Source organism: Tenrec ecaudatus, chromosome 9 (assembly GCF_050624435.1).
Source record: "Tenrec ecaudatus isolate mTenEca1 chromosome 9, mTenEca1.hap1, whole genome shotgun sequence".
NCBI classification, from domain to species: Eukaryota; Metazoa; Chordata; class Mammalia; order Afrosoricida; family Tenrecidae; genus Tenrec; species Tenrec ecaudatus.
Genome location: NC_134538.1, coordinates 108,221,948 through 108,244,471, shown reverse-complemented (window position 1 = coordinate 108,244,471; position 22,524 = coordinate 108,221,948). Strand labels below are relative to the sequence as shown.

The window sequence follows — 22,524 nt, the reverse complement described above, 5'->3', positions numbered from 1 at the left end:
AACACAAAGAAAAGTCCTATACTTTGGGCTTTCCTCAAAGTAGCTAAGTGGTGTCATTTCACATGACAGAAATTTAGATATTTATTAGGAGCCAAATTTTGTGGCTGGGACTTAGCATTCAAACTAGCGCTTGGTTTAAGACCATGTCGGTTACCCTCATTTTGCAGCATTAAAGCTAGCAGGACAGACTGTGCTGTTGGAAAGGGATTCCCATGCCCCATTTGATGTGATGAAGTCACATGTCTGTGCTTGGAAGGCTCTGCAAGTAGCCTAGGTGGAATAAAATAATTGTGTATTCTAACTGTTTGTTAGAAAGATTTTCCACCTAATACTACATATAGTATGTGTATATGTGTTTATGTGTATATATGTATATACATATTCATGTAATTATGTATTACTACAGTGTTAAAGGATTAGAAGTTTCTTAAGTTTTTAGTCTTTCATATTTATAAATATTTATTTGATTGTTTAAAAAAATCTAAGTATAATTAGGTAAAATGAATAACCTCAGCTCAGTTAACATTATTGACTAGGACTAAATATAAATATTTAAATTTTTTAGCTGAATATTATTGATGAGATGGTAGTTTTTACTTTAGAGGGTTTTAATTATCTTCATCAAAATTCCATCCCAAAAGTACATGGCAGGTAAGAAAGATATTGATGTCCAGCATGATCTTGCAAGCTATTTCTTCAGTTGCAAGTTTGATTATTGTGGGGCTCAGATCTTCAAAGTCTAAAGTCGAGGACTTCCCTTGGGAAGAAATTCCTGAGGCCGTGTACCTCAAATATCGTGTGCACAGGCGGTTACCTGGTTCATATATGTACTGGTTCCTTAAAAAGTCCTGTGTCGCTTTGCTGGCAGGGTCAGCTTCACCAGGTAACCAAATTCTTGGGATCTTAGAACTTTATGAAAGGAAGTAGTGGGGCGACTTTTTCTGCAAAGGAAAATGTGTTTTTGACTTAAAGCTTCCTGGTCTCTTTTATCAGCTCATGCATGCATACAGGGACATTATAGTGAACAATAACCAAAAAGTAGATGGTCAAATGCACAGTTGGCCAGGATGATAATTTTTGGGAAAGAATTACTTATAGAAGGAAAGTCTAGAAGGGATATACACAATGTTGAAAAACATCTCTGAATAATGGGGTTATTGTTTATTTAACATTTCTTATATATTTTCTAACTTTTCTTCTGTAGCATGTGTTGCTTTTGCAATTAAGATATATGTCGTTAGTAATTATAGAATGTTTATATTTACTTTGAGATTTTCTTTACAAAAGTTATTTATTTACTTTGAAACTGACTCTATGCAGTATAATTTAGGTGACACTTTTACTTTCTGAAGAACAGTTTCTTAGATTTAAGTGATTCACAGTTTTATAACATTGTATATGAAAATTTTGTATATGCGTGTCAAAACATTTTAAATATAAATAATCTAATTTGGCTTTGCTTAAGATTTTTACATTTTATTTTATATATATTTAGCAATCATAGGTTGTTTTTTTAATTAAAAAAAATCATTTTATTGGGGGCTCCTACAATTCTTTTTTTTTTAACTCCTACAATTCTTATCACAATCCATACATACATCCATTGTGTCAAGAACATATGTACATTTGTTGCCATCATCATTCTCAAAACATTTGCCTTCTACTTGAGCCCTTAATATCTGCTGCTCATCTTTCCCCTCCCTCCCCACTCCCCCATCTCATGAACCCTTCATCATTCATATATTATTATTATTTTGTCATATATTACACTGTCTGACATGTCCCCACGCCTTCTTCTCTACTGTCCATCCCCCAGGGAGGAGGCTATACATAGATTCCTGTAATCAGTTCCCCCTTTCCACCCCACATTCTCTCCACCCTCCAGGAATTGCCACTCTCACCACTGTTTCTGGAGGAGTCATCTGTCCTGGATTCCCTGTGTCTCCAGTTGCTTTCTGTACCAATGCACATCCTCTGGTCTAGCCAACAATCATAGGTTTTAATAATTATAAAAGTAATACTTTTTATTAAATAAAATAGGAACCATTCCACAATCTTCTTGATAGAAGTTTTGTAGTCAGCCGTGTGGTTCTTAATGGGTCTCCAAGGGACTTCACAGCCAGACTTAAGTACAGAGATAAAACACAGCATGCTGGTTTGCTCTCTGCTTATCACATAAACTCGAGAGCTTTAAATTAAAAAACAAACTTCATGAGAATTGCTGGAGAACAGCCAACGCTGCACACCCCTGCGTTCATGGCTCCCCAGGGCTGTTTTAATGGTCTTCTCCTGCTGTTCTGAGTTCCCCTTCACTGTGGATAGCTGGTTTTGAATAGGAAATGGAGGGTCTCTGTGGTTGACATTACTTAGCAACGAGGATTTGGGGACTCCTCAGAACTTTGTGGTGAATCAGTGATGTGTCTTCTGGTGCCTCTCATTTAATATCTCTGAATATCTCTTTCCCCCATCCCCCCGCTTAAGATGGGAGCTTTGCTTCTCTCAGCCTGCTGAATGTATATTCTTCCAAAATGTGTGTTTCGGTCCAGACCTTGACGTTTGAATGATATCAAGTCAAGCATCAGACTATTATTTCCTCCTCTAATCCCTGCTGTACACAGGGACTCACTGCTTGTTGTTGTTGTTGATGTATAATGCCGACATTAAAAAGTAAGTCATTTGAATGAGTGAATCTAACCTAAATGTCATTAATTCCTCTTGTATACTTGTTAGACGATAAAGAAAAGTGAAGGCGATTCAGAAATCATGCCAAGTCCACCAGGAGGCAAGAATTAGGGCGGGAAAGGGCGCATATGTATGTGTCAGAATTTGCAGGAAAATAATATGTAATCTGGAGATGGGGAAAATGTTAAAGTCATCCAAAAGTATAACCACTTCCGTTTTGCTTTCCGGAAACATTTCTATGAGGAAAAAGAGCTACTGAAGGTAAGAATCTATTTGAAGTGCCAACTTGACCTTAGGAGGAGAAAATTCTATTTCTCTGGGAATGTAAAATGCTGCCTTTTCAGTCTCCAGTCATGTGTTTCCTCAGACAAATGTCCTGGAAAGTGGGACTAGACAAAAACAAAACAAAATTCCCAGCTCCTTCTTAGCTTGCTTTCTTTTTTTTTTCTTTCTATCTTGTGCTCCTGATCAGTCTTTACATTGTGCCTCCAGTCTTAGTTTCCAGCATATATAAGTGCATGTAGGTGTTGTGTATGTTTATGTAAACAAGTCTATAAAATTATAGACCTAATTAATGAAGTACACTTAAATTTTTCTCATAGTTAGCTACGTTTTACTGAAGTTTGCATGAGACCAAGGAATGTGTCTTATCCTCTCAGAAGCATGTGCATCACATTCCTGGGAGTCCAAGTCTTCTTTTCTTGCTTTGCCTTCTTTTGATATGTAAGAAATTCTTCTATTTCTAGGTTACAGTAACTGTGCCTTATTTATCTTTGCAACCTTACCTCTGGTCTACATATATTATAGTTGTTCAGTATACGAAAGGCAGAGTAGAAGTGGTGCAATTGCAGGACCCATGACAAATAAGTAAAAGATTTTAGTCACATCAATATGTGTCTGCAGGGCTGTGTGATTGTTACAGCCGCATACACACTGACATCATGTTAGTGTAGTTTCAGTTTGGGGAACAAGGCTGGGTACTTCCACAGTTTCCTCAGCACCAGTCAGACCATGTCCGGCAGTTTACACACCCTGGAGACAGATGAAGAAATTTGCAGTTGAGACAATGAGAGTATTCAAAATGGTTGAAAGTTTGGGAAAGTTTATAGTAAAAAGGAAACTTCGGTGTTGGGGACACTAGATACAGGACAAGAGTCATGGAGACAGCAAGGTAAGAGTCTAGAAGCTTCACACAGTGGTTCTCCACCCTCCTGGCATATTTAGAACCATTTGAAGAAATTCTTTTTTTTAATGTGTACACTCAGGACCTATATATACCACACCAATTACATCAGGGGTGTGGCCCAGCACTGGTGTTTTTTAAAGCTCCCCACTCACTCCAACTTAACAGCCTTCTAGTCAGTTCTGACTCACAGCAAACTTGTACGACTCAGTAGAACTGGCCGTGTGGGTTCTACCAGCCGAGTGGTTGGTGAGTTTAAACTCCTGACCTTGCAATTAGCCACCCAACAAGTAGCCTATATGCCACCAGGGTAGCTGAGAGTTCTCCACATGATTCTAATTTTTAGTTAGGCTGAGAACCTTTACATGAACCCTCCCTGTAGCTGAGAAGGCCAGCCTACTTTCCATCCCTGTCCTCTCCAGTACAACACAGAAGTAGCTACGCTGGTCAGCAGCGAGGATTGCGGAGCTTGAGCCACTGCTTTCCAGATACTGCCAGCACGGGAGCTCCTCGGGCTCCCATCGCCACGCACCCCAGACACTGCCCTCAGGGTCAGACTCCCTGATCCTCAGCATCTTCTTTCCAAAGTGTATCCTTCACTGCTTTCTTTTGGCCGTCCTTCTGGCTCTTTCCTGGTGTTTCCTAGATATGCAGCAGCATCCTCGGCTGAGCAAAGCCTCTGCTCTTTAAAGCGGGTGTTTTCCTGACGCGTGCATTAACAGAAAACTGGCTCTCCCCTCAGACTACTTCCTTCTGTTGCTGTCCTCCAGTGATGCACACATTTGTACATTTGGCTTAGGTTTTCACTGAGCTTCATACTTATAACTGTCAGTGCTCTCTCTATGCCCCCGCTTAGATGCCTCAGACTTCTTGGACTGAGTGTTTCCCAAATAGCACGCGTGGTAGTCTCTGTCTAAAAATTCCCCTCTCCATTCTCCCATTTTTCCTTACTTAGCGAATGGCTTTTCCATGAAGCCCAGATGCTTCAAACCAGACAATTTAGTCATCCTTAATACTTTCCCCAACTATTGATTCTGTCTGAAGAAGATATTTCCCACTTTTTCATCACTCCTACCAAATACCTTTGTGTGAGTGGCCACCATCTTTTGCTTGGACTGCTTAGCCATCTTTCCGACTTTCCTTTTTGACGTCCTCCCTGCCCTCCCCGCCCAGTTTCCCTGCCTGTTGAATAGGCTGCAGGCACAGTGCTCTGCACCATGCCCCTCTTATTTGAGATCATTCATTGATTTCCCATCCGGCCTGCGGTGACCCGGAAAGACCTCCGTGATCTGACTCCTGTCTCTCTCTCCAGCCCTACCCTCTTCTCCTCCAACCAGTTCCAGCTACTTTCTTTCTTATGCTTTGTGATCACATCACCTTCTCTGCCTCTGGAATTTTGTACAGGCTTCCATCTCCTTGGGATGTTCTTTGCATATTAATTACTGGTCCTCATCTATCTTACTTGCTTCAACTCAGATGTCACCTTTACAGAGAATCCTTACCTGATCGGAATAAAATCCAAATGGGTTCTCTCTTTTTCATAGCACTGTGTGATTTTTCTAATTTATGTTTATCCCAAGCATAATGTTTTCTTATTTAAAGAAATAATTGTGAAAAAGAATGAGAAAAAGAATGAAAATAATCATCCCTATTGACTCATCATCTGGCTTGGAACACTGGCGACTCATGGCTCATCTCATGTCACCTCCTTGCCCCCCAATTCTTTTAAAATAAGTTCCAAGCATTATATTATTTCATAATACACCTATGTTTAAAGAATAAGGATAAAATATATGTTTGGGGAAAATATATAATTCCAGAACCGTTTTCAAATGCCATATAAGTAATGACATCATTTGATATACTGTCAAGTTAAAATGCAATTTATTTGACTCAAGATAAACTTACCGTATGTACTCAAATATAAGCCAACCCGAGTATAAGCCGAGGTAGCCAATTATTACCTGGGAAACCAGAAAAACTGATTGACTCGAGTATAAGCCTAGGGTGGAAAATGCAGAAGCTATTGGTGAGTTTCAATAATAAAAACAAATGAAAATAAAATTACTAAAAACTGAGACACCAGTGGGGTAATGTATTTAAATATTTATTTTAAATAAAAACATAAATTAAAGGGCAACAAGTGATTTAACATTAGTAAATCAGCACAGTAAGTGGAAAATAGGTTCAACAAAAACAATAAGGTATCAACAATGGTACTTTAAGAGTACTACTCCCTGAGTTCAATGAGCAACTAAGCTAAAAATATAAAGAGTTAAAATCCTTGAAAACTAGATTCCCCATCATCATCCGTATCCAATGCAGAGCTTCAGCTGGTGTGAGGTCATCATAGACGCTGTCCTCACTGAGATCGCCGTCATCACCATCACTGCTGTCATTTTCATACAAAGCACAGTCTTCACTGCCATCCATAGCATTACTAATACTACTTTTCTGGAAGGCACGTCGCACCATGTCTTCTGGAATGTCTTCCCATGCATCTCGAATCCACTTTGCTATTAACTCTATGCCAGGCTTCATGAGATTTCCTCCTTTTGTTGGTAGGGCTTGACCAAATGACATCCAGTCATGCCACATCCTTTGCACACGGTCTTTAAAAGGCTATTCAAAGATCCATCCAGAGGCTGCAGTACAGATGTAAGCCCACCTTGAATAATGGCTAAAGGAACTACTAGATTTTGCCATTTTTTTGTCATCCTATAGGTGGGCTCTGAACATATCCCAAACAAGTAACGGTGGCTTTTTCTTTAAGGTTGCTCCTGGTCGTCGGTTCCAAATTTTTCCAGCCATTTTTTTTTGTTCCGTCTTCATCCATCCAGCCTTTACCATGTGCACGCACAGTAATTCTTGGTGGGAAATTGATCTTTTTAGGCAAGGTCTTTCTTTTAAAAATCATGACAGGATGCAGCTTAGTTCCATTAGCCAAACATGATAGAACAACTGTAAAGTGTTTTTTTTTTTCCTTTCCTTTGGTTTTGAGAAAAATGTTTTTTTCTCCTAAACTTGCCACAGTTCTGTTGCTTGGATGATCAAAAGTCATGGCAGTTTCATCCATATTCGTAATATCGGCCAGGTCATAATTATAAATCCTTCTCTGTTTTATAATAAATGACTGGAATGATATAACTTTTTCTTCAAGGTCTTGTGCCAATTTCTGGGAAATCTTTGTTCTTTGTCTCAAACATAGTAGGCCAAACCTATTCATGAAGCGGGTACACCATCCTGCTGACACAGCAAAATGTTCAATGCCTGGTGCTTTATATTTGTCATTCTTAGCCATTTTTAGAGCATGTATGCGGATTCCCATGTGTGTTACGCAGTAACCATTTTGACGACACTCCATAATCCATTTATGCAATTCCCTCTCTAGAGCCCCATAAAAAGACATTAAACCACGATCAGCTTTTTAAGCTTTTGGACTCTGTTCCAAGTCAGGCTTCATTTTCTACTACTCCCTCACTTGCTTTTAGTCAACACAGAATTCCCTACTTGCAATACTGTTATTGCTCTCTTCTGCTCTTGACACAACCTTCATTTTGAAACCAGCCTCATATGACCGGCGTTTTTGTTTTGGTTCAAGAGTATTCATTTCTAATAGGATAAAAAACCAAGGCTTTGAAAAAGAATTTTCATGGTAATGCTTCCCCACCCACCTGTGACATGTAAGCCGGGAGGAGGGGGGAGGGAGTCTGCAGGATGTGAATTAACAGTGACCAGAGGGGAGAGACGGAGCACAGCCACAGACACATCCTTACCAGTTCAGCTGCCTGCGTAAGTGAATCACTAAAGATGCTTCTGAGAATTGGAGCCGTCCATGTCATAGGACGGCTCTGATTGGTTAGATGTGAGTAAACAAACATTCGAAGTCCTGCGGTGTTAGCGGGGCTTTGAATGAACAGCGGAAAAAACGGCAATCACCCCGTGAGATAACAGGCGCTTGTCCTGTTACCTCGGCGGGGGTGGGGGTGGGAGGGGGGATGGACAGTGAGATGTTACACCTCGCTGGGGTACCACTGACCCATGTATAAGCCGAACCCCAGTTTTTCAGCACATTTTTTTGTGTGCTAAAAAACTCGGCTTATACATGAATATATATGATAGGTCTCTACAATGGAATTATTTGAAGTCATGTCCTTTTAGAGAAGCCTCGTGACATCCTGGCCAAGCACTGAGATGCTGACCAAAAGGCCAGCAGTTCCCATCCACTGGGCACCCTGTGGGAGAGAAATAAGGCTATCTGCTCCCATAAAGATTTTAGTTGAATCATCTTTTTCTTTGAAATTGATTTGATGAAGAAACAGTCATTTATCCCTGTAGAATTTCCTGTATCTTGCCTTTTTTCTGATTGTATCCCAATGGTTTTACTGAGTATGTTCCTTTCCCTGGTTTAAATTAGCAGCTCAGTGGAGACCTGGCCAGTTTTGATGGGAGTTAAGCCATAGAGGGCGAACGTGCTCTTTTCAGAAGGCTCACCACTTGTAGTCCTCAAGGTTAGCAATCATTGATACTCCGTGATGTGACTGTGGTTACCAAGATGGTGATACTACTTTTTTATTGAAGTGCATGATTAATGATAAACTTTACCATCAATTACTTTGTTACATTAAAGTAGGTTTGTATATGAAAGGTAAATCCTTGACTGCATTCATAGTTTTAACATCAGTGAGGTGGAACAGAATCCTCTACCTTTATATCTAACCAGTGGAATTTTTAAATATCTTACAAATTTTGGGTTTAAACATGATTGACTTTCTAATTTGCTATTTTTACTTTTGCTGATGCCCCAGTTGTCCCATCAAGAGGGCAAGTCTTTGACCTTCTCTTTGACATGTCTCAGTTGTCTTTGCAGTAGTATTCTTTATCTCTTTTCTATTGGACTGTATAGCATCAGGTAGATCCTATTTTCTCTGTATTTGTTGAATAATGGATGGGATATTCACACTTAATTAATTTAATTAAACGAAGGGATTGCTTGTGGAAGATGATTTAGTGTAGCGTTTGTGGATGCAACCTGAATCAGAAGTAGAACTACAGGACACACATTTTGGTTCAACCGAAGGAAGAACTACTTTGGGGCACCTTGGAGGAGTTTGAGTTCAACCAGCATCTCGGGAGGCACTACTTTCTTCCATGTAGCTCGAGTACAAAGACAACGTATAGGCAACAACGCTAATGAGGATTCTTCTTTATATTTTCAACTCAGAATCTTGAAATTTCACATAAGCTACTTCTACTTAGAGGACAATGTTATTGTTTGCCGTCCAGCCACTTCTGACTCATAGCAACTCAGAAGGCCAGAGTAGCACTGCCCTTGCTGTGGGAGAGGCTTATGTGTGATAGAGTCTGTTGTGGGGGAGGCATTAGGCTGCTAACTGCAAGGTTGAAGGTTCAAGGGTACCAGAGAGAAAGGTGAGGTGTCAGCTTCTGGAGCTATTGCCGTCTTGGAAATCATGCACAGGGTCCCGAATAGGTGGAGTCTACTGGCCAGCAGTCGGTTTGGTTGGCAGTTTGTCTGGAAGGAGCCTGCACATCCTCCTCCTGCAGACGAGCTGGTGGGTGTGCATTGCTGACTCTTTGAGGAGGAGCGGCTGCTTAACTACTGCACTGCCAGTCTGCTTTCTGCAATCTAACCCAACTCTAAACCTTTATTAAGACGTGGTACTTTTAGAAAGGTGAAAAGTTGGTTCGTTTGAAATTATGGCAGTGTACACACTTCCATTTGTATTTTAGCCCACGGTCACTGGGAAAATGGTTTGGGGGCTGTGTCTGACCTCCTTCATCGACACAAGATAGGAGGGAAATTCAGCTCCACATCTGCCCAAGGAGGATTCCTATGATGCAGAAGTCAGGTGTGCCTCCACCTTCCAGCCTCATTTACTCGATTTTGACACCAACCATCCTTCCCACAACACTCTTACTTCTCTGTTGCAAGGGCCACACAGAATCCACAGGCAGCACAGTTGTGGAGATTTATTAGGGGAATTAATGAATTCCCACAAGGCTGCATCGGAAAGCACTGAGGATACAGTTCTTCTGTCTGCAGCACTATCTCTCAGTCATACCAGTAGGTATGTCTTTCTGGTATTTAGTCTTTCAGCTACACGGTCCCTTGATATCTGCTCTGCTTGGGCAAGTGTCACAAAGCTCCCGTGGTGCTAGTAGATGCCCAAAGGGCATCGCACTCTGCAAGCCAGTCTCTTGCCCTAAGTCTCTTAGCTTTGCTTGGTCCATGTCCTGCCCCGCTTCCCATTTTCATGATTTTGGTGCTTCCGCCACTTAAGAGATCTCACATGCACTCTGGTAGTCACTTTCTTTCTAGATGTCATGGGCTGCCCTCTTCCTGTGGCAGAGGTGATGCACCCTTCTTCTGTCCAGTGGCATGCTAAACTGAGTCTTGTACTCCTGATTTGCATGGTGCTGCCCAGTAATTTGGTGGGGATTCTAAAAAGTATGGATTGGAGAGTGAAGAGCCATACCAACTAATTCACTTCCCCACAGTCATTCCAATTCAGTGTTATATAATGTTTTAAAGTATTATGACTTTGTATATTTGATAGCATTTGCCAATGATGAATCCTGCTTTTGTAGCCATCCTTTGATTTTATGGGTAGTATTTGTTGATTTAATATGCCTTTTGCTCTGTGTAATTGCATTACATGAAATCTTTAGACTTTTTTCCATTGTTAAGTCACATGTTAACAGCCACTGCACTACTCTTTTTAGTAAGCTTTGGATTTCCTTTAAGAGAGAGAAGATAATGTAGCAGAAGGAGTCCTGTTGGTGTGGTGCTTGTGGGTCAAGCTGCTAACCGCAGGAGAAAGACAGCCTTTCTACTCCCATAGTGACTGTGTCAGAACCCACATGGGCAGATCTACTCTGCCCTTAGAGGGTCACTAGGAATCAAATGGCAGCAAGTTTTTTCATTTAATATAACAGAAATGAGCCACCAGCATCCCTCTATTTCTCTATTATTTTATTAAAATTCGGGACAAGGTATAATTATTGGCAGATTCATTACTGACAAATTACTTCGATTCTGTAATTTATTGTACGAACTATAGCAGATCGCCCTTCTAGGAGATTCCAGAGTACCACATGTTAAATAGTATAGTGTTGACTTCTCACACTCGAATCTGAACAAGTGAAATGGAAATGAAAATAGGAGAGCCATAAACGTCTTCAAGTTTTGAAATGCGTACCTCCTGCAGGATAATCGACGTTTTAATCAATGCTGTTGTCATTGTTAGGTGCCATTGGGCCAGTGTGGGCTCATTGCAGCCCCCTGGACAGCAGCGGGCAACTGCCCAGTCCTGTGCCGTCCTTCGTTGTTCTGTCAGAGCCATGGTGGCAGCTAGTGCCAGTCTGCCTTGCCGAGGGCCTCCTCTGCGCCCATGTTCAGTGTCACTTAACAAGAGAAGCATTATTCATCGATGGTTTCATGTTTTATACCTTAGTCTAATTCGAGCACTCACTCAGAGAGCCTGTCCTTGTAGCCAGCTTGCTGCTGCCCCTTCCTCCCTAGTATCACTGCCCTCCCTCCCCCTGCCCCTCCTGCTGCCCCTCCCCCTCCCGCTGCCCCTCCCCCTCCCGCTGCCCTCCCACCAGGGCAGGGAAACAAGAGCTCTGTGTCTGCCTGCACTGGCTATTATTTCCCTTACCCGGTTCTCTTGAGACACGCTCATCATGGAAGAGGCAGAACAGATTCAATTTCACAGACTGTATCAAATTTCTTTTAGGTGTATTGCTTTAATTTCCTTGATATCCTCTAGACATAATTTCTTCAAGGTCTGAGCACACGGACGGTATTTTCAAGATGACCTGGATACTGTTAGTCATATTGTCTTATTGTACTAAGTTATCTTAGGAATTTGAGGTAACCAGTGCTCCCAGAAACCGTTAGACTTTCCTTTGAGGACTGCTTGTTCTTGTGGAAATTCTCCATGAGCTTGAGCGTTTGAACCTGGAGATTTGACCCTCAGCCAGCTGGAGAACTTGCCTCTATGGCAGTGGTTCTCAAGCTGTGGGTTGCGACCCCTTTGGGGGTTGATGCCCCTTTCACAGGGGCCACACGATTCATCACAGCAGCAAAATTACAGTTATGAAGTAGCAACGAAAATAGTTTTATGGTTTGGGGGGGGGGGTGTCACCACAACGTGAGGAGCTGCCTGACAGGGCCGCTGTGTGTGGGTGGCATGAAGCCTTGCATGACCAGGTGAACGCGGGGAGGGCTGAGTCCCTCGTTCCAAGCATGCAAAGACTTTTTAGTTATAAGTGTAGGTCTCAGAGAAATGGCATCGAGGTTCCAAATGGTAGAAGTTTGGTTTTGTGGTGAGAAACCATCTGAAAGCCTGAACCCACTTCAGCGCCACCCTGTCCAGCCCCAGTGCCTGCCAATCTGGGGACACGTGCTGCGCGCCACACGGCCACCTGTGCGCGCAGAGCACTCCCGAGTCCCTCCTTCGTGGGCAGGGAGTCCAGTCTGAGGGATGAAGTGAGCTCCTGGTCAGCGCAGGTCCGTCGCCCGAGAGCAGAAGAGAGCAGCCAAGAGGCGCTGAATGAGAAGTTGCTCACATGGCCACATCTGCCCCAGCTGCTCTGCAGCTGAGCCCAAAGGGGGCACCTTCTCTCTACCAAGGGGCCTGGAGACACTTATAACATCCTTTGCTGGCTTTGCGAGATTAGTGACGTCAAGGTTAGTCTGCTGTGTTTGGTCCAGTGTGGAACTAGCTCCCCGTGGTGCTATGGCTGGCACTGCTGCTCCTTGGGTGGCCTGCCATGGAGCTGGGATTGAGGCTTTCCCAGGCCTGATGCCGTCTTAGGGCCAGGTTTTCCTGGCCCCTGGCTTAGAGCAGCTAGCGGCGGCTGTGGCCAGGTCTCTGCTGAACGAATCTGCGGTGATAGTAATATTATTTCAAATATTTTCCCCACCACGTTATTTACTTGATTGATGCCTACATTGGCAATCAACCTTGATTGCCTCCTGTTCATTAGTCTTTGAAATAATTAATAAGATGTGTTAAAGAGGAGTCATCAGTGTTTTCCTGTAAACAGTTCTAATTTATTGATTCAATATGAAATTGTAATTATTTTCTGATATTTAAATGAGTGCTTGAATACATTTTGAACCTTTGATAAAGAGCTTAAACTCCAAGCCAACTAGAAGATATAGTCTTGTCCCCGTCCCCCCCTCCCCCGCCCCATGGAATAGTAAGTGTCCTCTTCTAAGCCTTTAAACACAGGTTTTGTTAATGAGTCAGTCGCTTTGATACTTCAACCATTTGAACTTGTACTAATGTCTGGAAAATGTTGTAATGCTATTTTTTCCAAAGGTAAAACCAGTGACTTAACATTTTACTATGCTTTGCAAACAGAAGGATTCAGTAGTTGGGAATGTCTAGACATGCAGAGAAACGCTAATTAAGAAAGGAGGAAGTCACACTGATCCTTAGGTTAAAAGAGCCATTTGGTAATCAATATGATTCTTAATGGGAAACCAATGAAGCAACTGGAGAAAAGGGAGCTGCTGAGAGTGGTCTGTGCCCCGCTGTTAAAGACTGGCGAGGGTTTTAAACGTGTCCTTTGGGTGCAAAAAGGTTCACTAGCAAAGCATTCTGCAAGTCTTCCGAGTTGAAAGAAATGGAAGCTTTACTGTGTCTGCCGGCTCCAACTAAGGAGACTGCATTTTGTTGTTGTTGTTGATAAAAGATGTTGAGAGTTTTCCAGTTTAAACTTTCAACTCATTACTTACTTTTGAAACATGAGGAGGGAAATGTCCATATTCTCAGTAGTCTCAGTAATTGATCCATGTGTTGAGGACTGTGCTAGCTCTGGACATTGGTCACACACCAGTAATACAAGTTCTCTTAGAACTTGTATTCCAAAACAAATTCCAAGTTCAGTCATAGTTCCGTGTGAACATATTACCTAACTCTCAATGCCACTAACTACTGTGATTATTATGGATATAAGAAACTGACACTTGCAGGTAGAATTCATGGACGATTATGCTTCAGAATCATACAATTCTATGAAACCTTATAAGCAGTTATTATGTGTTTATTAAAAATAAAATTTTTCAGCATAAAAATAATGCAAATGTGGTAGCAATTGTACAATACTGTTTGATGTGATGGAACTATGAAATGTTGTGATATCTGTAAGAGCTCCCAATAAAACAATTAAAAAATAAATAATGCAAATGAGAAGCTCTGTGGGATAGCTTCTAGGGATTTCATCTTTAGTTTATTTAAGGAGTGCTGGTACACTTATTGGTTCATCCCTCCATGTGTGTCGCAGGGCAGTTCTCATTTGTGATCAGAGAGCATGTGTGAAGCACACACATAACCCTGAGAAGTGTGAGGTCCCCTGATGCCATCCATCCATCAGCTCAGGGCATATAGACAGTACTGATCACTAGGGAGATGGAAACGCTTTGCGGGACAGAGGCTCATATGTGTGTTTGTATGACTGAAGGGAAAGGATCTGAAAATGAGGGGAACATTCCAAGCAGTTCCTGGAATCAGTGACTCCCCTGGGAGCTAGCGATGAGCTCAACTGGGCTGAGAAACCCCATGCAGATGTCAGCACTGCCTGCTTCTCGGCCGGCCACAGCCCCGCCACAGGCATCCTGGGTCCCACAGGACAGAAGAGCAAAGAGCGCAGGGCGGGCACTGTATCCAGCAGAACCGCGGTTGCACAGCACCATCAGGATTAGAAAAATCAGGGTAATGGACTCAGGAGAGGAGAGTTGCCAAGCAAAAAAGAGGCAAGCCTGTCCTCACAGCTGAGACAAAAGAAACAAATAACAACGCAACAACACCTACTCTGGAGCAAGCGGGCACCTTGCAGAGCCTCTATCAGCCGAAGCCCTTACCCAGGTGCTGTAACCAATCAAGTGTTTCAACAGCCGCTTCAATGAGGAGGCCTCCAGGACAACTGGACTGTGATCAATTGCTTGGCCTTTTGAGTTTTGTGGCTGTGGCAGGTTTTTGTTTGCTTGTTTATTTATTTATTTATTTTGTGGCAAATACAGTCCATTGAAATAGAATTTTAAAAAGAGAAGCATTCAGGTTATTTCACACTCTGGCACCGGCATTGTCTGAGCCACCTGAGTTCCCTTTGCTTTTTGCAGCAGTTAAATTTCAACCATGAAATGTTTCTTAACCAATCAGATTGGGAGAATCAGATGCTGAGAACGTGTAGTAGACGTGCCTTTTAGGTGAAGTGGTGCTCTCATCTATTGTTATTGGGAGTTTACATTGGTATAGCCTCAATGCAACACAACTTGCCTATAATCAGATTTAGAGAGGCACATTCTTTTTGGCCTTGAAATTCCACCCTTTGGGAATTTGTTTTAAAGACATATTTGGACATGGATGAAATGACATGAAGCATTGTTTATAGAAGCAAACATACAGGCAGGGACAAGCTCTATGTCCACCTGTAGCAAGTGAATTAAGTGTTCTGCGCCCATACAAAGCAACACGGCCTGACCTCCCCAGATCAAAAGGAGTTGTTGTCAGTGAATTTATAAGTAGGTCACCAAAATATATTCCAAAGTGACAAATACAGTGTGCTGTGCATTACACACTAATAAAATATATTTCAAAAGTATATATTGTTCATAAAAATATACATGCATAGTGGGTAGTGGGAACCTCAGAAGGAGGGAACTGGTGGTTGAAAGAGTGTGTGGCTGGGAAATATACTTTTCAACAAATACTTATACCCTTTCAATTTTTAATGTAAGTACACATTGTTTGACCATTTTCATTAAACCAACCAACTGACCAACTAAACTTTGTTGTTAACCCTAGCAGAGGTAGACAATTAGAGCCCTGAGAAAAGCAATATAACAGTCTTGGATTGTTGACGGAATTGACTTTGAATAAACCATTCTAGCCATAGCACAGTCTGACATTTAATTGGAACTGATGCACATTTAGAGTGTGCCTGAAAGAACCATTTGCTTTGGAGAGGTAACCCTATGATAGTGAAATAGTCATAACTTTTATTTTGATGCTATCAAACACAACCAGGCCAATTCCAATTTTAGAAACCTCTAGAGGCAAAAAAGAGAGGAAAAGATGACAAGAGGGAAATGGGAGATGGTGAGGTAAAAAGAGGAGAGAGAGGACTGAGTGTCAAATGTTTTCCCTTGGGATTGAATTCCCTCAACCAAAGTCAGGAAGGCAAAGACCGTTCAGCATAGGAAACAAAGAAGGAATTCTTGGGGAAACAAGGAGGGCTTCTGATCTCTTGGTTATAATCAATCTGAGAAAGAGTGGGTATGCTGACTGTCTTTACAGCTCTGGTTTCATTCTGGAGGGAACACAGAGTGAATCATAGGAAACCTCATCTAAATCTTGGACTCTGCAAATGCGAATCTTTAAAATGTGAATATTTTAAAGTGTGAATACTTATAATGGTGATATCTTGTTGTGATGGCAAAATCAAGTCCCTGACATTTTCCGTACAAAAGCACATGAAGTAGAAATTTTAAAGAAGATCAAACCATAATGAGAATGTATTTTCACAAATGCGGTTGCTTTTCCTTTCCTTTCTCTCAGGGTCAATGGGAAGTTGGTGGCCCTGAAGGTGATCAGGCTGCAGGAAGAAGAAGGCACCCCGTTCACAGCTATCAGGGAAGGTAGGCGTGTATCCTTATAGCCGTTGTCTTTGTGGTTGTGTAGTGCCCGTTGCTATTTAAATAGTATTACATCCCTCAATATGCTGAGTCTAAAAGTACCTGAGTATATCTCATTGGAATATGTGCACTGAAACAAACAATAGTATCTTTTATAATCATAAGGTATCATGTTAAGTCAAAGAAGACCACTGCTCCGTGTACTTGGGTGTAAGAGATGAGGACAATTCTGTTGATTACCTAGACATTTTTACACCTGATTTTCTTTGTGTAGCTCCTAAGAAACATAATCTAAAATTATCCTGCATTCTTAACCTTTAAGGAAAGTTCTTAAAAATGGGGAAATACTTGATCATATTAGTCATTTGCATTTCTTCCACTTTACTGAACTGTTCCTATGAGTTGAAATCCGAAGGAGTCCTGGCGTCTCTGAGATTAAAGTGCTCGACTGTTCACTACAAGGTGAGTGTGGTTGGAGACCACTATCAGAGACAGATGTGACAGCAGGTCCTGAAAAGACTTGCTGATGGAGAAACCCTATGGAGGCTTCCCTGTTTTGTCTTACAGGATAGCTGTAAGCCAGAATTTAATTAGTGGGTTTGGTTTGGTTTGGTGATCCTTTATCTACTTTTGGCTTTTATTATTGATTTAAAGACACTTTATATTTAGGCCACCTATGTTACAATGTTTTCTTCCTCTCTTTTATTTTTTCAAGAATTTCTTTCATAATGTAGGTATCTGTAATATATGATTTTAATTTTTTGTGGAATAAAATTGATCTTTCTTTTGCTCTATTACTTCCTGCATGAAAAAGTCTCTCTCCTCCAAGAGAAGAAAAGCTTTCCTTTTATCAGCGAGACTTAAGCAGTGAGCATTTGGAGATGTTAGGATTGTTTACTTTTTCTCTGCTACATTTTTAAAAGTACAAGTTACCTTGACTTCAGACATCAGTTCATTACTCCTACGCTGAAGGGTTTAATACAGCATACATTCCTGTGTTCACTGCAAAAGTGTTATCAGAGGCATGGCATTACCGAACTTACCACTAGTCTATTTATCTTTCAAAATTCTCATGGTGATCTACACCTTTAATTTTGGAGCAATATCCTGTCCGTTTCCACTTCTTCATCTCGCACTCACCTTGTCAGTTCAAGTCAGTGTGGCTTCCATTTTTCCTATTTAGCTGAAACTTCTTAGCAAGTTCATGAGTTGATCTCGTTATTGCTAGATCAGACAGACACTTCCTGGCCTTACTTCACTCAAGGTTTAGTAGCTTGTACATGGTTGACACAGTCTCTTCAGTGACACTAGCTTTTTCAAGTGGCAAAGTTTTTCACATTCTTCTAGATTTATTTTAGTTTAAGTAGGACATCGAAGCAGTTGTAAACCTGTTCAAGTCGTGGTTGCTGCAGTCAAATTAGAACCAATACAATTTTGTGAAATAGGGTGAATAGAATGATAACCAGAGAAATATAGCTCCAAGTCCTGGGATTGGAGACTTGGGGGAGTTGTAGTGACCTTTCACCCCAGTGAGGGAGATCGGGTTGTTGTGGCCAGTGAGGCAGTGTAGTGGGCCGCCATCTTTGCTTGGGCCAGCATGGTTTCGGATTACCAGTCAGGAGGTTGACTGTTGTACATTTGTATGCTGCCCTGGTTTTCTAGGAGGGAGATTAAGGTTCGTGCAGGATGTTGCCTCATCATGTTCCTGTTCCTTTGATGATTCCAGTATGCCACATTTTACAAATTCCAGTTTGTTCCAGATTTATATCACTGTGACTGAACGAGGCAGGTCTTATTAGAACCCTTGTTGTAGGACAAACAACAGCTTTCTTTCCCTATCAGCACTTTTTCCCTGTGGTTTTACCACAGCAGTGATGGATGAATGACCCACTGGAAGAATCGCTTGTAAGCATTGTCTGACCTCTTCTGACTTCTCAAGGGCGAAGGAGAATAAAACTCAATATCTGCATTAGTCCAAGGTTGAGTCCTATGAGGCCTACACCTTCCAACCTTTATACACCTTTGCGTCCTTACAAATTCTAACAGAATTTGTTCTTCCCATGCCACTCTGTGCTTACTAGCTGAATTCTGTAATTTGTTGCAATGTCGACCTGTAACGCAGAAAATTCCTATTATTAGAGGCTTCTTAGAGAAATCAACAGGTTGCAATTCAGGTTGCGGTATGCTCAGGATAGGGTTCTTTGGTCAGAGCTGCCTCTTAGCCATGTCTGCAGGCATGCCTCTCTCTGGTCCTTGACTTTTGAGACACTTGCCCTCTTAGCCTCTACCCTGTCAGGGGAAGCCAGCCCCTAGCACATCATTATGGGTCTGGTGGGCGCAATTGTACAGCGATAATAAGTGAAGATCATGGTAAAGTTATAGAGAGCATGAGAGATAGAAGAGAAGTATTGAAATAAATGGAGTCAGACACAATTCATGGTAGCATGCTCATCTCAGCCCCATTTGGTGGTCCACGTGGAGGGAGAGAGAGATTTTAATGCTAGCCCAGGCTTTTTATATTCTCTGGGAATATTCAAGCCCCCTAATTACAGATGAGGACATATGTCACAGGAAGGGGTTGTGCTATAGGTAGTACAGTAATGAGAGGGGGTGGTCTAGGGAAATACATGCGATAGGAAGAGGAGGGATTGGGGTATCCATGTGACAAGATGGGCAGATCCTAGATACAGGATGGCAGCCTGACCTTGGATGCAGTAGATCAGTTTGGCCTGTTCCCTGGCTCAACTGATAGAGACCATTAATTCATTGTCTCCAGCAGCAGGGAGCAGGCCCACCCCTGTGATGTGGGGAGACCTCAGTCTTGCAGGGACTGCCTTTAGGGAAGATGCCTGTGAGCATCTGACCTCCCCCGACTCTACCCTGCTTGCGCAACAGTACAGAGCTCTTTTGGTGTTGCCAATAGATTCCTAAAGGGCACTTCATTCTACCAGTAGTCTCTGTGTAAAGCCATTTGACTCTAGTTCCATAGTCAGTGTGGCAGCTACATTATCTGTTGTCAATTTGAGGCTCAAGAGTGAAGGGGTGGAGTTTACCCTGTCAATCACACCACAGCTTTATGGCCTCATTTGGAGATGCTCAGCAGATAAATAGCTCCTTGGTGGCAGGACACACTGACTGCGAGACACTACTGACCACGAGTCTGATAGAGCTACGCTGATGCAGCCAGAGCTCTGGAGCCAGAGGAGCCATGTGGAGACCCACCTCAGTGCTGAGATGCTTCCACTGCCACTGGATCCACAAGACTTTCCACCCACTGGCCTGTGATCTTCCTGCACTCGGCATCATTGCATGTGTTGTGTGAGTCTGAAGAGGACTTTGTAGATTGGTATGGACTTGATCTGGACTGGGATGTTTTTTCAGTATTCAGTTGCTCTTGTATATAAAGCTCTTTCTTGTACACTTATGAGTGTCTCTGCTTGTGTTACTCTAGTCTACCCAAACAACACCGTCTCTAAATCTAGCTCTCCAGTCAGATATTCAGGAGGCTCTCCACAGCAAGCCTTCTGCCCAAAGGCACTTGGATTTCTCCCTCCACAGGCCAGGAACCCTACTACTCCATGTCGTATTCTTGGGGCTGCTGGCACCTCTCTATACTTCTGTGCTGCTCTCTGATAGCACACGTCCCTTTCTCCTGGGCAGCGCGCAGGAATCAGGAGGTGCAGTGCACAGGGATCTTAGGTCCCAAACAGATGTCTGCCACTACCAGATCATCTTCCTCGAAAGCCGTGAAATCTTCCTGGCCAGTTCTGAGATGTCTTGCTTTAATTTAAGTCTCAGGATGGAAAAGTTGACCAATCCCTGCTTTCAATTCTACACACTTGATTTGCCCCATGGGTGGCATGGACTGCCTATACTCGGCTGTAAACCGAGTTCTTCAGCACATTTTTAATGCAGCTTTTGTGGTAAAATTAGGTGCCTCGGCTGATACTCTGGTCGGCTTAAACTCGAGTATATATGGTACCTTATTTTCATTAGCAGAAGATTGTCCAGTCTCCCTGATGGGCCATAAACACCTCACATTTGTACAGTCCTGCCCAGTCATCAGGCTGGAGCGATAAAGAATACGGACACACGCGCCATATCGACTCATCCTCTGCACCGCACCACACATGCAGCTCTTTAACTAAACGTTGTCTCTGTCTCCATTCTTGCATGTCCATTTGCCTTCTTGGCGTCTCCTCTTGAATCCAGCGATATATAAAAAGGATAATGTATCACGACCAAATGAGGTTCATTTTGAGAATTGACACGCCAGTTCAACGTTTGGAACGTAATCAACTAATCAACGCATGCCATTCATCTCATCGATAAACCGTCTAAAATGGACTTAGGTTTGCCCAGTATCATTCTTGTCTCCCCATTTAAGTAACAGCAGCTCCTGGCCCCTCCTCCTCCAACACAGCCTATTGGTTACTCTGGAAACTGATCTTGCACCTGTCTCTTCACCTGTCTCTTCGCTCAGTGCCCAGCCCAGCGCATCGTCAGGTCTCTTGGGCATTTGAAGTAGTTTCTTTCTTCACTCCACAATGTTCCTCTTACTTTTCCTTCCTGCTGCTTCTTCATGCTTCAACCAGTGTGCTCTTTTTAGAAAGATGACCTAGTATTTTTCTTGCTTTCTTGTAAAACAGTCATTAAAATTCAGTGTGACCCACTTTTCCTCAAACATAGCATAGAAATTCCTGTCTGTGGGACTTTATACAAGCTCTCTTCCTGGCTGGAATGATTTCCCTGCCTCTCCTCAGCTAGCAAAGGTCAGTGCACATATCATCTCATTAGACCAGCATCTTACTTTCCTTTATTTGCTACGCTGTCAGTCTGTATAATCCCTTTATAGTTCTTATTGGGATCCAACATTAAATATTTTATCTCCTCCCTACTTGTGTATCATCCTAGTGAGTTCCTGGATCTTGCCTGATAGTTCATTGCTGTCTCGCTTGCACTTCGTGTGGAAATCACGTGCTGTTTGTGGAATGTCTTCAGTGGAAGTCAGTAGCTCGCTTGTATAGATAAGACCCAGTAGCAAATGTACATTTTGCCCTCCAGAACTTTCCCCTCCAAGGAGGTGATTAAAACAACAACAAAACCGAACTCACTGCCACGAATCAACGTTGACTCGTAGCAACTGATCGGATAGACTAGAACTGCTCCTGTGGGTTCCTGAGATGGTAACTCTAAAGTGGAGTAGAAAGCCCACCCTTTCTCTCCAGAGCAGCAGAACCTTGTTGTAGTTAGCAGTCCCACACAAAACCCTGTACCACCAGGATTCCTTAAACGCAGACTCCCACCATCCGCTCTCAGCTCCTCGTTTGGGTTTCTGAGTCTGCAACTCTTTACGGGAATAGGAAACTTTGTCTTTCTCCCAAGGATCAGCTGGCTGTTTAGGACTGCTGACCTTGTGGTTAGCAGCCCAGGGCACTATCCCTGCATCACCACGTGGGGTACAGAACACAGTAAGTTGAGGGACAAGATGAGGTGTCATTGCAAGACCATGAAACAAAATGACAAACAAACAAGTAGATGGTAGAGAAGGGAGTGCTACAAAAAATTAATCTTTTGGTAAGGAGGGAGGTAGGGTGTCAAGTGGACCTTGATAAACTTAGCTGGAGGTGAAAGGTGCATTCTGAGCAGATATACAGAAGAATGGCCGGCATCGGAAGGCTGTGTCTTTGCCAAGTGCAGCAATTAGGAATGGCTTAGATTAAGAGTTCTCAGTTGGTGGAGGTGGAAAGGTGAAGTAGTATTTGCTTTGTAGGAGGTATTTTGTCATTTTAATGATTGGGTTGCATATCTGTCACTTAGGGTGTGGGAACTAAATACAGACAGATATTCTAAGGCAGAGGTTGGCATTGGGCCTGCTGCCTTATTTTGTAAGTAAAATTTTATTAGAATAATGCTATATCAATTCATTTACTTACTGTCTCTAGCTGCTTTCACATGCAAAGTATTAGTGGCCTTCAAAATCCGAAGTAAT

At 42.4% G+C, this 22,524-nt stretch overlaps 1 protein-coding gene across 2 annotated transcripts in view; it reads left to right on the top strand.

The window, feature by feature from the left end:
- The window catches only part of CDK14 (cyclin dependent kinase 14), a 671,591-nt gene that overhangs the window by 226,114 nt on the left and 422,953 nt on the right, over nt 1-22,524 (top strand). For both annotated transcript variants that reach the window (XM_075558444.1, XM_075558445.1), the window contains exon 5: nt 16,456-16,535. In XM_075558444.1, the coding sequence (XP_075414559.1) occupies nt 16,456-16,535 (80 nt within the window). The remainder of the gene's footprint in view (nt 1-16,455; nt 16,536-22,524) is intronic.